At 38.4% G+C, this 18,842-nt stretch overlaps 1 protein-coding gene across 2 annotated transcripts; it reads right to left on the minus strand.

Annotated features, from left to right (window-relative positions):
- Positions 1-4,543: 4,543 nt before the first annotated feature.
- On the minus strand, positions 4,544-7,032 carry trh (thyrotropin-releasing hormone). Of its 2 annotated transcripts, none has more exons than XM_010785469.1 (3): positions 6,944-7,032; positions 6,224-6,454; positions 4,544-5,750 (listed from the first exon to the last, which is right to left on the minus strand). In XM_010785469.1, the coding sequence occupies exons 2-3, from the start codon at positions 6,411-6,413 to the stop codon at positions 5,128-5,130; spliced, it is 813 nt and encodes a 270-aa protein (XP_010783771.1). In that variant the 5' UTR covers positions 6,414-6,454; positions 6,944-7,032; the 3' UTR covers positions 4,544-5,127. The 2 variants fall into 2 exon arrangements, with proteins under 2 accessions (XP_010783771.1, XP_010783772.1); XM_010785470.1 differs by having other exon boundaries at positions 6,224-6,431; positions 6,944-7,026.
- Between the last annotated feature and the right edge of the window lie 11,810 nt (positions 7,033-18,842).

Below are 18,842 nucleotides of genomic sequence, written 5' to 3' on the forward strand. Positions count from 1 at the left end.
CCCCGAGGTTTTTGGGATTTTCATGATCTAGTTAGGTGCTTTTTAAGTCCTGTGGGGGGTCACAAATTGGATAATATATTGATTTCAAACCATGTCGGTGGGCTGCAGCATCAATTATTTTTGAAAGTGTAATGCATAAGAATCAGTTGATTGTTACTATTAATGATCAGGACATGCAGAAGAGGCTAAAATGATCACAACACATTGTCAACATTCATTTTCCATGTCTCTCTCCTTTCCATAACCTGCACCCTCTCTTCCATCTTATTGAGTCTCTCTGTCTTCTTCCTGTTCATTACTCTCTCTGTCCTCTACTCTTTCTCTTTGTTCAATCTCTCCGTCATTGTTCACTTTTTGCTCCTCCTCACTTGTCGCTCCTGCCAGTGAATCAAAAGCAATTCAGTTCATTTCACTTGTTTGTTTGCATTCTTTTTGTCCTTTAAATCCGTTTCGTTTGATTATCAAAAGAGAACAAAGATGTAAGCAAATTGTGTTTTATACAATTGTATGTTATTATGACATCATAACTGCAATAGATGTAGGCCTATGTTGTTTTACAATTATGCCTATTGTAAATTAAGACTATTGTTATATATTTAAGCAAAGCTCACGACAGGCCGTGGTATATGCTCATTATATCACACTGAGACTGCCAAGGCACACNTTGATAAAGCTACAAGCTATTTCAATATATATCACAGTAATTCATAAAGCAACTTAGACATTTTGATGTTCCGGACCTTTGCATGGGGAGATTTTCTCTAACTGGACCTCGTTGAATTTTAGCTGAATACCCCTGCCCTAAAGGTTCATCGAAAAAAAAAAAGAGAGAGAAAGTATCTCATTCGCACAACAGACTTTCTAGTGCAGCACCAGCCCAAAGAGCTGTATGGAAAGCCAAGTGTGGCACTATTTGCACGTATATTCGCGCGTTTTTACACAAAAAAACAGGCAAAATAAATGGCTGAATAGTGGCTCACTTGGCTTTCCATATACTGTATGTATAGAAGTGAATGAGGTTTTCCTTCTATAAAACAGCTGTGGGCAGCAAATACTGTGAGAGTCACGGATATAGATCAAGGCAGACTGGTTTACAGACTCTCCTGTTTTGCCAATCCGGTGCTTAAACAAATAGCTCTACACCCCTGGCTGAAATGTCCTTAAAATGAAGTCTGAGTTCAAAATATATCTCAAATAATGTATGCACTGCCTTTTCCCTACATAAACATAACAGTCTGCAATGATTTTTTTTTTCATGAATCTTTAGGGACTCCGTAGAGCACTAATACTTTTGACTCAACTAATTCCATTTGAATTTATCTGTCTATGTCTTTGTAAAAAAGTTGCACCATTGAACACATTTCTCACTGATAAATTACTACATTATTATTCAAGATGGCTACAACTGATTTTTTTGTCAACAGAAAATTGTTTCTTTATTATCATAAATGTGATGTTGGTTCACTGTGTTGCTGTTTGATTGTGCATAACACTTGAGTTTCTAATAAAAAAGAGACATTAGACTATTCCTCCTTGTAAAATTGTTTTGATTAATAAGGTTAGTTTTCAAATGTGTGTATGAAGGAGATTTGGAGCAAGGTAACACAGTGGGAGGAGGGTGCTGATGGACGGGGGACAAAATATATAAAGAGAGTGGGATTGCACCTAAAAGCATATCAATTTATTGATTTTACTTTGAACTTGCTATTACCCACATCATATCTTTTTTTTTAAATCTTTTTAGCAGTTCCCATGGCAACTTGAACCTGTCACGGTGTCTAGGTTTTTGCATCTTTCTTTCAGTGTGTCTTACACTGTCAGGCAGGGGGTCACATTAATGACTTATATCTTTGGCAACACCAGCGGCAGTCTCATCAATACACACCAATTAGAAAAACAGTCCAGTGCCTCAGTCTATTGTTGGGTCATGAATGTGTGTGTGTTGTTGGGGGTCGGGATACATAAGCAGCATCATGCATCAGGCCCCAGGTCATTCAGTGTGACATTCATTTTCAAAGGCAGTTTGAACAGTGATGTTCAATATATAAATAAATTGTTATTTTCTGTCACTGTCACTTGGTCGCTTCCCCTGCTCCTGTTTACACCCAGACATTTAAAGCTTGAATTTAATTGAACACTTTTATACTGCATTACATTGTATGTGTTATTGCTGTATTACACCAACTGTACTTATAGGCTCCATTTCAAGTTATAATAAATGTTATATCCGATAATATTTCATACTGTACAATGCCTTTTATATATATTGTACTTTTTAATAACAGTGTGCATGTTGTCGGACGTCCACTGACTAACGTAGAGCGTTCACACAGGATCTGCTGGTCATATGATGTCCTGATGAACAGAAACACAAGCAGCCCACTGGACTCAGATCTCTAGATACTTCAAAACTCCGTCGCTGCTCTGGTACAAGTCCGGGCTGCTCGCCTGCGGTGGTTTGTTGTTGATACATGTCGTCTTCTTCTGTTTGCTTTAATCGAGGCTACGCAGTTATGCAGCGCCCCCATCGGCAGTAAATGGAAGTACTACAAAGAACCCCATTTAGTGCAATTATTTCACAAGTTTTGTATACACAGCTCGAAAACTATTACCGAGGTCCGGACCTCGGTGACCTCAATGGTAGATACGGCCATGCCAACACACACATGACCAATGAGGGCACGAGATAAGTTTGTGCACGAGATGGAAGGCTGACAGGCAGGTAGGCAATCCAATTATCTGCCGCGGGCCGGGGCAGATAATTGGACATGCTTTTTACAGCGCCACGGATTCCACAGATGAAATATGTGCAGGGCCGCCCCTCCCTACACGCAGATCACGCAGACTGCGTGGGGCCTCACCTCGCGGAGGGGACCTCCCCCGTCGACGCTCGCGACACAGAGGGCCTCATATAACTTTCCATGGCATATATCAAAAAGTGTTTCTGAAGTGAATTACCTACCCTACCTTTGAGTTCATTATGTTGGTGTGCAATGGGTCGCAAGGAAACTGTGTCAGTTGAGTTGGATTTTATTAATTGATAAGTTGTTCAGGAATTTGCATTAAAATTAACTGAAGTGACAAGCATTTATATGGAATCTTGCATTATAACCTACCCTGCGGCATTGTGCAACATTTGGACCTTAAACTAGCTAATTCACCTTCAATTTATAGTTTTATAAACTTTGTATTGTTTTAGCCTTCGGCTCAATTTGCGATAAAACAAAATGCCATGTTCATGAAGTCAAAGCTCAATTATTCTCTGAGGCCTCTAATTAGTCAAATAGGCTTTAGTATAATTGGTTGGACTGATTCAGCCGTTCTCAATCTTTGGGATCAGGAACAAAAATCTAATGATGATTGAATGTATAAGGAAAAAGTATTTCTGTTAGGCCTACGTAAAATAATGTTTAAGATGTTATCCTGATTTTTGATTTTGTATTGTAAAGTCCTGGGTAATTTTACCTTCATGACTACGCAACTTCAAATTACTTCTTCAAACTTATATGACCCCAATTTAAAAGGAAATATCACATCTACATTAAAAATAACCTGTGATGAGCTGTCACAAATGGACTTTGCCTATTTTTTAAGGCTCGAAAAAACCAAATTGTAAACAAAAACGCTAAACTAAAGACCGAGTAATAAAAGTGTGTGTGTGTGTATATCACTTCCACATTCACAGATAAGATATTAACCTTTTAGAGAGTTTACATATGACCTTAACATAAAATAAATGCCAAAGCCACAAAGGACCTAACTGAATAATATGTTAGTATTATTTGCCCATTGCATCCTGTCCTTGAGGCATTTCATGTTGACGAAAAAATTATTACTTATATATATAAAAGACAGTTTCATATAGTACGATTTGGTGAGGGTTTGATTGAATAGTGGTTAGTGGTGCCCAACCATAAAAGCTTTAGAGGTCACCACATTGTGTTTATCTGGTTGCTTTATAACAGAGTCAAAACCCTTTGCTCCCACTCATTGTAAAACTTCTAGATCTGCCTGTGATACATTCAGCTGCATTGAATCGTAAAAAGAAAGTGCTTTATGTGTGCTCAAAAGAACCAGATGGATTCAGCTCTCCCTCCTGAGTTTATTATGCTGAAATTATTTGTGTGCATCTTTTAATGGTTTATCATTCCACTGAAACGTTACTGCTGGATTTGAATGTTGTGTGTGCCATTTAGTGGAGCTCCTCTCCCATAAAGTGTCCATGAATGTAATTGAGGAAACAATTTGCATATTGATCAGGCCTGTGTAGGCAGCTGCTGTGATGGAATGAGCCCAATTAAAGTGAGAAGAGGATATCTGCCACAGTGTGTGTGCAGTTGAATTGCATGAACCATTAGATCAAGCTAAGGGACAGTGTTTGCCTTGTTGGACACACTTAGACCTGTTGGGTTGAAACATTTAAAAATACTTTGATAGTGCACTTGAGGCAGGAATTACTGCAACTTCAGCCATACATTTTTACCAATGCGTTTTATTGTCCAACAAAAACATTGGTGGTTTGACTTCAAGGCAAAGGTATAACTTTGAATTTACAACAATAGGTTAAATAAAATTAATTCATGCAATTTATATGTAGAAAAATAATCAGTGAAACTTTATAGTTGCGGTGGTATTCATTATATTATACAGAAGTATAAAATAAATAAACATAAATCAACCAATCAAGGGATGTCCTCTGCAAAGTCGTAAACACACTTCCATAGATCATATTTCAGGATGCACTGACAAGCGTGTGTTTCCTCACAGAGGCAACATCGCCAAAGCCAGGAGACTGAAGGTGTCATTCTTCTGTTACCATAATTGACTAATTAATAAAATAAAGAGTTAATATTTCTAATAATAATAATTCCTTAATAAAGTTCAAGATATGACACGTACTCTAATGAAAACCATAATCAGCGATATTTAGATATATAAAGACAATTTCGCCATCCCAAAAAAAACAGCAGAGATGTTTTGCAACGATGATACATTATGCTGTCGCTCAAAGAAAAACGGTAGCACAAAATATTTTTTCATTTTTCATAATTATTTATGGTCACTTCATTTACACATTTATTTGTTTACAATAAAACAGTGCACGGGCACCAGACCGTTTAACCTACTCTACTCTGCTTCCACTAAATCCTCCTCGGGTGCAAACCTTTTGCCCGGGTGTTGTCTCTTCTCCTCGACATGGCTCTTGTTGATGTTGTCTAAAAGGTCGAGCAGCAGATTGGTCTTGCTGCAGCTCGTAGGGTCCAATACATCACAGGGACTGTTCGTGCCTAAATCCGGACTGGAGTTATCCAAAAACCGTTTCCCTGGGTGCTGACGCTTTTCTAACTCGGCGAACTCTTCGTAACCATCTGAATCCGCGTCCCAGTCCCCGTCGTCCTCCTCATCCTCGAAGTTGCGCTTACCTGGGTGCTGGCGTTTGCTGTGCAGTACCAGGTAGCGCTTCCCCGGGTGTTGCCGTTTTGAAAGTTCACTCAGGAGCACAATGGGGTTTTCAGAAACGTGTTCCATCGTGACGCGCTTCCCCGGGTGCTGCCTTTTCTGGAGCTCCATGAAAGAGTGCATTTCATCTTCGCGTTTGCCCGGATGCTGTCTCTTTTGAACATCCACGTACTGTTCATCCTCATCTTCTTCTCTCCTCCCCGGATGCTGCCGCTTCTCCAAATCCTCGATGTACCTCTTACCGGGATGTTGTCGTTTTGTCATCCATTCTGTCTGAGAAGAAGACCCTTCTGGAAAAGGGAAAACATTTAGATTAATTAAAGGAGATCAAAGTCTAATTTAAGTTTCTCTAACTGCTAAAAAGTGTTTCTCCAGCTTTTATAGACCGTGCGTAAATTACGCACCAATGAGTCTAGCCTTGGTCCACATTCCTTGCAAACTAATACATTGAAACTAGATTCTTAACCAATTGTAACAATTTAAAACACATTAACAAACATTCTTTCTTCACGATGATACAATTGAATCTAAATTAAAAACGAAAAGTACGTAAAACTGCTTATAAGATGTTGCCATCAGTTAGAGCCTTCCGATTTAAACATAAGGCAAATAGCCCCGATTTCAATGCCATAGTATTGGTACATTGAATTTAACAACGTTTTAAAATTGGAATATCCAACATTTTAGATACTTATTGGCACTCTTTTACACCAAATATATCTATGCCTGGAACATTGATCCGACACAAATCCATGTTACGCACCGTTTCTGCCGTATTCATCCTGCATCTTCCTGAGAATGGACCGTAACAGGAGACTCTCTGCTCTCTGTAGTATGATGTCGTCTATGGTCCTGCCGTCTGTCTCCTCCTCAGTGGGGAAGCCCTGTCCTCCACACACAGTCATGTTGCAGACCACGAGAGAAGCCAAGAGGAGCAGACATGTCGACTTCATGGTAATGTGGGTGGTCTTCTGATGAAGAAATAGATTATGATCTATGGGAAATGGTATGGTACAAGAGATCAAATTAATGTGAGAACAATGAGAACTCTCTTAACATATGTCTACACTGTATGTTGAAGAAGATTTAATATCGAAACCGCGAGTCTTATTTTCGATTGTTACTCGCCTTTCAGACGAGGAGGATATCATTGTTTCATTGCAAACGGTTTCAGTTTGTTAACAGCAAATTCAGTAAGTTGGCTATTGTTTTCCAAACTGTTAAAAGTTCTAATAAAATCAAGGCAATAGTAAAAACAAACGAATCGGCATTAAAAACAAATGAAAACTGCAGCCGAATTTTAAACTTGTTTTCCGGACAGAAACAATTGAAAATGATGGAAACGCTGCCTAAAAACCTCCAAGGTGAATTTTTAACAACGCAAAAATAAATTGCACCTACACAAATATATAAGACGGAGCCATTAATACATAAAACGGACACATTTGCGTTGTATGTTTATTCTAAAGTGTGCCAAACTCACCTGGGAAGTGTCCAAAGTGTCTCCTCTGTTGAGCTCGCGTTGATGCTCGTTGCTCTCAGCCTCTCGCAGCGTTTGGTGACCTGGGCCGGGTCTGGAGGTATGAGTGGATAACTTCGCGTCTGAGCATTTATACTTACCGGTCACTGTCGTCATACCCACATCGGAGTCATTTCTCAGGATCCCTCACCCCTGATGTCACCAAGTCGTGCGCAACAATTTGCTGAATGATCCTCCAATTGGGACCGCTGCCCAGTCTGTCAATTGATCAAAAATAAACGCAAGAATGAGAGACAGCAGGCACTATTACACACGATAGTATAAGTTAAGGGCATGCGTCAAAAATGTGCGTTTTAGACCAGACTTGTAATTTAATCATACCGAGTTTACAAATCAAATTTCTCTTCAAGTATGACATGGATGCATTTTATTTCATTTATTCAGATGTTTTTATACAAAGTATGAATCTGGCTTATATTGTATTGTATTACTGTTGGCCTTTCAGACAACATACAAAACAATGGGGCGCCAGTAAGGGCTATGGATAGATGCTTTCATATGTTCGATATATACCCTAAAGTCACAGGACTCAGGAGGGAGGGCTGAATCCATCTGGTTTTTCGAGCACACATAAAGCGCTTTCTTGTCACGATGCAACCCAGCTGAATGTATCAAAGACTGATCTAACAAGTTTTACAATGAGTGGGAGCAAAGGGTTTTACTCTCTGTTATAAAGCCACCAGATTAACACAATGTGGTGACCTCTAAAGCAGTTTTGACAGTCCATGGTTTTGATCCTTATAAATGTAATTTATCATTCAGTGATTAAAAAGTATCAGCACATTTTCAGTACTTGAGTTTTGCATAATAACAAATCTCTTTTTTATTTTCAGAAGAAGATGTGTCAGTATCACCTTGAGAGCTCCCCAGAAACACACATGGATCACATGGAGGTGGATGCAAACACACAGCCTTCCTCTCAGCTGGACGTCAGGTCAGTGCTCGGCAAGTTTTCCAAGTTTAGTCATAAAAAACTGGATTTGCATCTATACGATTTTTAATGAGATTCGGGAAGCATTTTAGTATTTAAAGTCTTTATGGTTGGGCACAACTGAACTCTTCTCAATCTAAATCTTACCAAATCTTCCTGTATGATTTGTTGGTCTATCCTTGTCCATTATGCAGAGTCAAATCACTCCTTCATGTGACTATGCAGGAGTTCCTGAAGTCAGTGTTGAGTTTTAGCGTGAAATGAATTGACCTAACAATATCATTTTCAATGTGCTGTCTCGTCCAATCCTTCAAGGGCGTTTTGCCTGCAGTCAAAAAACATCAACATGTGGAAATCATTAGATATAGAGTGCTTTAAAACAGCTTTCTTTAAAATTGTACATCTTAACTTCACCTTTAGCTATAGTAGGCTATGTCATTTTTTTCTTTGTGAGGAAAGGATAGGAATCTTTGTTGGACATTTACTTTAATGTTGAAAATGCAATTAGATCAATAACGTCTCAAAGGCTGAGGTTTGTGAGAGCATTAACATTTAGTTACATTTCTGTAAAACATGTTAAAAAAGGAGATGAACAATTCCCAGTGAGCCTACATTTTTTCCCAGTGAGTCTAGAAAGATAAAGAAAGAAATTGACAGCGGCCCAATTAAGAAGTACTGTATCTGATCTGTATAGGAATCCACCTTCTTTAGTTCGTCATGTACGCCCCTTCCTTTCTAGGGATTATTCAATATTCCTAGTTTGAGATCCTATGTCAAAGCTAAAGACCAAGCCTTGCAGAGGCTTACAGATATATTTTCAAAATGGTCAAAGGTGCTGCTAACATTGAACCTGAGGGGGAGGCACTTTGGATCCTTGTAACCTTTTCATACCTGATGAGTTTGCATCCCGGCTGCTAATAGGCCAAGTGTGCAAGGACATGCCCAAAGGAACCAATTCATTGCCCAAGGGAATATAAGTACGTATGCTTTCAGAATCTGCTCAGTGTATATTATTGGAACTGAAGATGTAGAACATTTTAAATACAGATGGAAAGATTGGTGTGGTAGTATTTAGGGGCTACTCTTTCCTCCCTTTTATTGCTGTAAGACCGTGATAAAAAAAGGGCCTACTTTATCTTGATTGCTCATCCTGCACAAAAAAACAAAGCTCCCTATCAGAGTCTTTCAGAGCGGGGAAATCATAACAATTAGTATTGTGGTCGGGATTATGTACCTTGTGTACTGAGGAAGAGGACAGGTTAAGTATACACCCTGCGCGGTGGGGGGAAATGATGGGACTCATTAGCCTGTGTCCTCTGTTTACTGTTGCTGGTGTTAATTATATATATTTCAAAAGTTTTGGTAAACTTCTTCAGAGTGTAGAGGAAGAATTCCTGTAAATGTACCCAGGTTAACAAATTCAGGAAGCTGTATCACAAAGTGAGATTATAGGCTCTTTGGAACCGGGTTTGATCCCCATGCTGCACAGTTCAACTGCTCAGTTAACTTCAGAGAATCAGTGGGTTTCATAGACTCTAACTATGACTCACACCAAACTAAAGCTAGACCAAAACATTTGTAACCAATGTATTTGTATGTCTGTTTGCAATATCTTTTCAATCTGGACAGCATTCACAGTGAGTACATTAAAGTTTACACGTGCTCTTTGGGAAAAATATCTTGAGAAAACGTTTCCACTTGACCTGTTGGACCAATGTCTATTTTGTTGAAATACCAGATGTAAAAAGTTGTATTAATTTCGATACTAATGTTCATCACAAAAATCTGACCAGTATCTGTTTTAGGAGCCCATTGAAAGAGGCACACATCTGAATGTAAACGATCAGTTTGTGCTGTTCACAATGAGCTGGGTCACATGTGAAAACTCCTATTTGTGCCACTTTTTACTGCGGTGTGAACTGAGCCTTCAGATCGTTGTTGCATAAAAATGTTTTAGTCCTTGACTCTTTAAAGTAGGATTCATTTAGCTACACATTTTGCATAAACTTTCTTACCGGTGATGGTTGGTAGCCATCATCGTGATACCTGTTCTCGAGGTGTTATCCTGTGTGTTCAGACCTAGTGGAGACTTGCTTTGTGATGCCGGCCACAGATCCTGCTGCTCGTCCCCCGGTGTGCAGCTCATGAGCTGATGAGATATTTCCCTCAGTAACTTGGTGCTTAATGATCCCCGCAGAAAATCTAGCTCTTACAGCACTGCTGTGGTGAACACACAAGCACACACATGTAAACGCACACACACAGGACTTGAGAAATGAGCATGTGAAGGCTTACAAGTACAGAAACCCTTTTAATGGAGGAAACTGGTTCCAATACAGCAACACAAATAAGAAAACAAATTGACATCATTGCATCTTTATCAAATTCATCTTTAATTGCTTGAAATGAAATCTCCTGACAAACTCTGCCACACACTACCCTGATCATCTCCGGTCACATCATTCACATCTATCCTCAATTATTATTTCAGCAGGGGGTTTTGTCGAGGTTGGCTGGGATTTCATTGAGCAGGATGTGATCTGAATCTGGTCCCTGACATGTTGAAGTGTGGTAAAAAGAATCTAAAAAAATGACTTCTATTCACAATCTTTGCTCTCAGGGATTATTTTCTTTGCCATTTTGGGGGCAGTGCAACAAGCCGTAACTCCAACACTGACGTAGTATCACTACATGAAAGTTGATATGGTGAATATTCGTTATGTTTCCGGTAGGTTAAATATTTGCTCTTTGGTCTCTACTCTCTACCAACTCCTGTGGAAAGGTTGGTCTTAAAAAACACCGTTAACTGAGTTAAAAATAGTAAAGGAAGTACTTGGTTTAATGAGCTGAAAGATGCTAAAACGCATTGAGCTGGGGGAACTGCAGAGTCGTGATAATTATTTATTGGTTTGTCTCCAAGAGTGAACTCTTTCGCTTTACATGTAGTCGTATGCATAAATAAACTTTGTTGTGGTTTCAGAGTAGCAAAGTTTCGCAACTTTAACGTTTATACTGTTTAAAAACTGTGGTGCACAATACCTCTTAGCAGCTCCAACATCACTCAGATGCATCCTCTCTTGATAAACTGCTTAATAGTCCTCTCCTATTTCGTTCATTGCTTGGAATGAAGGATGTTTTGGTTTCATAAATACAGATAAGTTCTGAAAAGAAGAGTATATAAAAAGTCTTCACAAAGTTCAGAGAAACTCAGTGAAAGTAGAGAGTGGATCTGTAGACAGGTGAAATCCAACACCTCTGTTGCAGACACCTGAAGGGGAAAAACAGGGGGAGGTGGCGAGTAAAAAGACAAGACATCTGAGGGGCGTGAGAGAAGTGGGGAGTAGAAGATTGACAGGATGAAGGCAGACACTGGAAACTGAAGCGACGCGGACAAATAAATAAACAAATGGAGAGTGAGTGCGTATAGATGGCGTTATAACCCCGCTCCGCAAAAAGTGACACAAGCCTGACAGAGGTCACTGCAGCGGGGAATGAGTGACAGCTACAGGGTGCACTGGTGGAAAGAGTGTGTGCGTCAGTGTGTGGAGGGGAAGTGTGTCACAGGTCAGGAAGACGGACTCTGCTTTAGTGTTCAGCTGGTTGGCTTTGTTTTGGCATGTTAATATCATGCAGAATTTAAAGGAAGGTTTCTCAGTAGTGGTTCTTTCAAGGTCTGTTAAATATTCTGGGTCATTCATGGCGATGCATTATTGGGTTCAAATAGATTTCTTTCTTATTGTGGACATTTTTGTTATATATGTTTTTTTCCCATTGCGCAAAAACATGGACCTTGAGCAACTATATAACATTCATCTGCTACTTAGTAATTATTTATCTATTTATCTAATATATCATTGCAATAGCTTGCATATAGACTCTTATTTCACTATTTCACTTTTTTTAAACTATTTTTCTTTTTGTATTTACTTTTTAATATTTACTTGCACTATATTTTTCAGTTTTTCTGTATTGTGTTGCACTGTTGGAGAAGCCTGTGACCTAAGATTTTCATCGACATAACTACTCCGTAGCTATGTTCGTATGACAAATAAAGAACCTTGAACTCGTGTTTTTGTTCTGATAAATGTTCCGGTCTTTATATTTTATAGATTGATCTGTTTTGATGACGGTTAGAAAGAGAAGATTTCAAGTTTAAGTGTTCGTTCATTGTTATGTCTTTACCTGCAGATGAAAATGAGCTAATAGCTAAATATGGTATGAATAATTTCTTCTCTCTTTGAGACTTAATATATTTGTATTAATGGTCCTTGTTTACTAAAGACATCTTCATAACACTTAAAAGGCAAACAATACAGTATTTGATTTTGTACAGCTGTGATATCTTGATGTTGATAAGGGTTATGACGTGAGGTGATTGTTTACCCTTAACAATCCGTTAGAGAACGGTGCCGGCTGAAAGGTTAAAGTTCTTGGTGGATATTCTTTGACCAACAGTGCTTAACGGGTGTCCATATTCAAATGAGAAAGAGGAGTCAATCTTCTTGTAAATGTCAAAATGGGTTCATAAAAGGCTTGATCTCTTGCAGCTGTTTATTAAAATAACAACACAAGACCTTGATCCTATAACTGTATGGGGCTGGGGTTAAGAGTGGACTCGTGTTTGTCAGACAATTAACCGCCATCCATGGCATTACAGTATGTTAACAATGGAATTAGGATAAAATAATGTTTTTTTGTTGAGGGTACATTTGACCAGCATTAAATGAAGCTTTGCAAGTTTGAAGTTCTTTGTCATGTGTGCAAGAATTAATGAGAAATTGATTGGAAATTAATTTCTAAGAAACTGTCTGTAAAAAGAAAGAAAAACATATAAAAAGGGAAACTAAACATAAAATAGTGCAAGGTGTATACACACGGGGATAACATATTTTCATTTTTAATGTTCATAATTACAAACGTTTTATCTTAAGTGCCAAGTCCAGGAGAAAGGGTCATGACTCTCTTTGGATATCAGAATATCGTCTTTTGGGATTTTAATTGATCCATTTTGCACCTAGGAGTCTAAAGTTGGTACTCAGTGCTGGGTTTGTTTCTGTTCCCATATTGCCTAATACCTTATTTCCTCATCTTTCATCACAACGAACAGTTAGTCAGAGCCACTATACACACACATCAGGATGGAAAGAGTATTTAGCATTATTTATTTTCAAATTTCATCTCTCTTTAGCTGTGTGTCTGTTGCCCAGAGAATTCCATTATCTCTCAATAACCTGTGAGGTGCCTGTGTGTTTCTAAAGCAGGAGAGCGTGATTAGTGCAGCACAAGCATGCTAGAGCTCACTTATCATCATGCTCCTCTCTCCCTGCGTGTCTGCTCTGCCTCGTCTTCACAGCCCTCCATCACAGTCGAGTAGTGTCTGGGACCCGCCGCAATCGTGCTAGATTGAGCTGATATTTCAGTCCACGACGGGCTGAAATGGCAGATGTGAGATTTTAAATATGTCATTCCTTCAGGAGTGATGAAAGGGAATATAATTCAGGGGGAAAAAAGTTGTATGTACAGTCCCTCATCAGAACATTGCATGCAAAAATATTGATCTTATCTGAAAATCGCTTAAAACAAATAAAAAAGGCATATCATTTTAAACGGTCTGAATCTTGATGATACTAAAATTGTCATTTTTTGATGTATCTGTATTGTTCTGAAGTAGTTTGTTGCAAAACCAGATGAAACAATCTTATAACCCTGATGATATTTTCTTTCTTTTTGCAATGAGCTATGACTGAACAACATTGGCTTCCTAGGACTGAGGGGTATCACTTACTTTTATGTAACAATGGTTGACACTTGATGAACCCCCTGAGAATGATGGTAGATGCTAGAATACATCCAACAAACATCCCACTGTATTCCTTTTAATGGCTTTCTATAATCGTACCCTAACAATCTCACTCTTCTAGTCTAACCTAATCACTTTCAGTAGATGCTAATGTCTACAGAGGATTATCAACCAAGTCTGCAGTTCCTCACCTTTTTAACAAGTCCTTGTTTTTGGTTTCAAGCCAACCTTTCGCTGTTTTGGTCAACACTGACTGCTCTAATAGCGTTGTTTTTCAACAGGGGCAGGCATCTGTTGTTTGTGCAAAAGTCAGACTGTTACTAAATAGTATATTTAGCAGTTAAAGTAACATGATACCGCACTTATAGCTTAAATGAAAGTTAATATTCGATTTACATTCATCAGATGATCAGAAACTCTAAATTAATAGTACCGCTCCATCTCTGCCGGATAAGCCCCTGCTTACAAGTTTTATCAGGCTTTGAAACGTTATCAGTGTTGAATGAATAATTGTGTCTGGTGCCCAAGTGTGGCAAGAATAATCAGCTACAGTATGGAGGTTTAAAAATGTTTTGTCTTACTATTTTTGATAAAGAAAAAGATTGAGAAAAAAGCCACTAGTTTCTTTCCATTCTGTCACTTTCTGTCCTTAACCTGTAATCATAATAATACAACTATATTTATTTAGGATCTTTCAAAACATAGTAACAAAGTGTAATTTGTAGCTTCAGATTTTCAGAGACATTATATCCAAACTTAAAACAGGGCAAAATGATCCTTGATGAGAATTTATACCCTCAAAATATTTGACATTGGTCCCAGAGAGATCCAGTTTATTCAGCTTTTTGTGACTTTCCTCAGAGGCTGTGTGGAAATGTTTGAGGATGTAACAGGGTAGTGATGTATCACTATCAGCACATGTAGAAGGGTGTAGCTGCAGGTGTTTAACCATCACATGCAAACCATCCATCTTGTGTAGGTAACCAGAAGGGATGGCTGACACGCACTCAATCTTTCTCTGGTATCCCACTCTGAACATCCTTCAGCTTAGTTGATCTAATATGCGAGGAATAGTAGACAGCTGCGAAGCATATTAAAAGTATATTTATCACCAAAGGTAAATGTTGCAACATGCAAATGCTGTATCATTTCTCGCTTTCATTTCTCCCCGCACAGGATGAAACACAATGAGCCTTTTAAATTGCTCTCTTTAGAGAAATGTTAGAAAGTATAACTGTCTGGAATATAAAGCTATTACCATAACACAGTTTCTCTTGTTTTTCTTTAGCATTTTTGTGAAATGGGCTGGCTTCAAAATATAGTATACTGGATTACTTTAAATAACTAAAATAATTCCAATAAATAATGATGAATTTAATATAAACAAAAAGAAAATTAATATGAACCATTAAGTAATATCAATAAATACATAGCTTCAACAACTTAAATAAGCAATTAGTTGTATTCAAGCAGTTGACTGAAAGCGGCAGAACTGAGTACACTTCAGCATTTGTTTGATTATTTGCTAGTAATATTGTTACAGCTATATTTAACAATATAAGCACATATTTTCATCATATCTTGCAGACCTATAGCTACTATGATATCTATCACTTTTACCTTTAGTACTACTACTCCCACTATTCTTTCTGCCACAATCTTTTAATTAATTACTGCCATGGTAATAGGCTTTGCAAGGTACCACACACGTTCCTTCTGCCAGCTACGTCGTTCAGATCTTCTTTGGGAACTAATTCCAAATAGTTCCCAAATTGTTGGGATGTATAATCCCTGAGTCTGTTTCAGGTTTTCCCTCTGGTTAGTTGCGCACACAATACTTTCACAGTGGGGGGTCCTTCAGACACCTGAATTGCTACCATGTCCCGTCAATCATTAAAAGCAGAAAAGTCACAGCTATAGGCTGTACATACGTACGTGTTCTTCCTGTGCCCAGTGACTACAACCTTGTGGACCTTCACAAGTGTCTCCCTACGAAGGCAGTATTCAATTCCATATAGTGTGATATATTGGTGCCAAGAGTTGTTTGTGAGTTCACAGGAAGCTCTGTTTTGTGCTTGAAAACATGCTTTGCAGGAGACCAAAAGGAAAAGGAAAGTCCTAACTAAAAATATCAACCAGAAATAATTGAATTTCCAATGTGATTGTCACATACAGTATCAGATCCCTGGGAAGCTAAAACAATATCCACTAGTGAATGAGTTATACTGTTATTTATAAAATGTTATACAACAAATCAAAGAATAATTACAGATACATTTTGAAGTTAATTTGTCTTTAGATTGCCTGCTCTCTTTCAAATAACTCAAATATACACAGCTTAATGGCTTCATTATTAGATGTAGTAGCAGTTGGATTTAGTTTATTACAAATAATTGCTATAAAACCCCAAGGAAAGAAAAACGAGAATTAGCGGTAAAGAGTTTTAGACAAAAGGTGGTTTCAGACAGTCAGTAATAGCCACTGCATCTGGACCCTTTACCTCGAATGAGTGTCAGCGGGATGAAACCGGGTGCTATTTTGTTACGATGGCTCCCGGTTATCTCTAATCCTATCAACAGTTAAAGACTTGGGATATACGTTCATTTTGCTTATGAAAAGGTCTGATTGTACTTGACACTTGCTTTGTAAAGGGGCAACTTGGACTTGTGTTGGCGGATTTAAAAACTGACAGTTTTGTCTTTGTGTTTTTCTAACAAGCAACAAAACACAATCACACCTAATTTGTGTAGCTTTTTCAGCTCCCATTCAGAAAGTTAACACCAGAGAGTTTTGCTAAGTAGTGCTTGATTGTGTATTTATAGAGCAGAGTGCGAGCAGCTATTTATGTCAGTCCGTGTCTTGGATCGGAGAGGCCGTGTGATGAATGAGCAACACATAAGTCAAAGATCTGATGTCAGATCCGCAACATTCCCAATTTACACCACATTTAGATGGTAAAATGACTTTGATCCGGTGATCTGATGAATGACAGAAACAATCAGAGACACTCCTGGGACTGCCAAGAAAAGACTCCCCATGTGAAACCAATCCATGTTCCGAAAATGAACCTTCACACAACTAGAATACTAACCTCCCTTGGTGAAAAATGGGCCATAGATTAAATACAGATCTAATGTCAAGTTTTGTTAAGTTTACTTTTTAAGCACACTGTATATAGACATACAAAACAAACAAAATAAAGCTTTAACAATCCATGACTTAGTTAAAGTATTTATGAAGAAGCAGCTGGTTCTCTTTGACGGCCTGATATGGTGTAAGTGACCATAGAAAGTCACGTTTAAGCCACGTTGAAGCATTTTCAGTGAATGGCTTGCATTTTCTCTTTCTAAAGTTACCTCTTGATGTTTTGGCCATCACATACAGTACATACAAGAAGAAGGATGTCTTATTCAGGGTGTGTCATGCTTGGAAAGACCACCTAGGCAATGAATCGAATCATAGAAGAACCCCTTGAGATGTGTGACTGCAGCAGCAGGTGGTAAATCTCCCTATTGACCTATTCCCAGGAGACAGCAGAGGAGAAGGAGTTGTCTGCTGTCAGTTGTTGTGAGGGTCTAGCCTGAAAACAATACTCCACATCTTCATTTCCTGTCACTTCCGAGAGAGACCTGCTTGTATCAGTACTAATATCGTTGTTGTTATTATGTTAGGGTCAAATTAAAGCTCAACCAATTAGGTCACAACCATTGTTCTCCTGCTGTGTCTTTACTAATGAGGTTGTGTTCAGTTCAGGCTTTCTGTCATTGCATTTGCTATTGTCATTCCATGTGAAGTTGGACCATATTGTTTTACTCCAAAATCAGACAAATCGCCCGTCTCCAGGGACGACAACACAGCCATTGTTTACAGTAAAGAGCGGCACTGACACGGTCATCTGTTCCCCCAACCTAATAGTCTGCAGGTGATGAAGATACACTGTTCTCTCCGCAAAGTTTTGAGAGGTTGTAAAGGTCAGACTGCAAAGGCTTGGTCTAAGAGGCAGACATGGTCAATTGTGATGTGTAGTGATTGAAATCTTGTCACATCTCAGTAAGATGCCGACAGAGTTGTAGAGCAATGGAAGTCGGGCACAGGACAGGCACGCATTCATCAGGAGTGCCACTCAAATAAATGATCTTTTGAGGGAAACATTATATTTAAATGTAAACACTTTTACTGAAGGGGAGGAATGTGTGATGGAGAAAAATGTGTTTACTGAAAAATGCATTTGCTGTCAGCTTTTTATTAGCAACTTGAAATTTGATATCAGTCAAATGGAATAACATAATGGTCTTGTGGAAATGGATGTTTGGATCATGTAGTTAAGTGTTTGCATTAAGGGCTTCCACTGTGGACTTCCTAATATACAATGGGATTTGTGAAGTTGTTCTATATTTTTCTTTCATGATGAGTAACATGAGCAATGTGAACTCGCCCAGTTGAACCGGCACATAGAAGGTTGCTATTGGACCTCACCAAATGGAAAATGGGCCAAACAGTGTGACGTGCCCTTATTCTTATTAAAGGAATATGTCACTTTGGGCAACAGTGTGGCTCATTTATGTGTTTTTGTTGTTGTAGTACTTCAATATATGGGTATCACTTTATGGTAAGGGTACATGAATCATCATGAATTAAACTTAATGAACTATCAGTAATGCATAAGGATTAATAGTATCTCATGCATGACTTAATGCAGGAACAATACCTTAATTAATGCATCAACTAAGGTATCTAAATCATCATGACTTCTGAGTTATTAATGATGTTCATGTCTTCTTCATATAGATCTGCAGTTAAAGTGACAGGCCAAAAAACTGACCAGTCACAGCAATTCCAAATGTTGTAATCATGATTAACTAAGCATGACTTTGTCATTACTTCATCATGTTTGTGCCCCTTCAAATAAAGTGGTGACCTGTTCCGTCGTTTACACTGATAAACAACATATGATTAATGGCCTATGTCAAATCATCTTTATTAACCATTTGGTGCATGCATCAATCATCTTTGTGATCCCTCAAATAAAGTCAGCCCTGATGTGTATTTAGGCCTCATGTATTTGGCAATATTACAAATGCAAATTAGATCATAATTTTGGACTTAATTTC

This window comes from Notothenia coriiceps, unplaced genomic scaffold, assembly GCF_000735185.1.
Source record: "Notothenia coriiceps isolate Sejong01 unplaced genomic scaffold, NC01 NC01_scaffold00027765, whole genome shotgun sequence".
NCBI classification, from domain to species: domain Eukaryota; kingdom Metazoa; phylum Chordata; class Actinopteri; order Perciformes; family Nototheniidae; genus Notothenia; species Notothenia coriiceps.

Excerpts from the sequence above, each read along its gene's own strand:
- trh (XM_010785469.1), bottom strand. The coding sequence starts at position 6,413 with ATGAAGTCGACATGTCTGCTCCTCTTGGCTTCTCTCGTGGTCTGCAAC. Across the intron at positions 5,751-6,223 it reads GGATGAATACGGCAGAAACG|AAGGGTCTTCTTCTCAGACA; the intron begins GTGCGTAACATG and ends TCCCTTTTCCAG.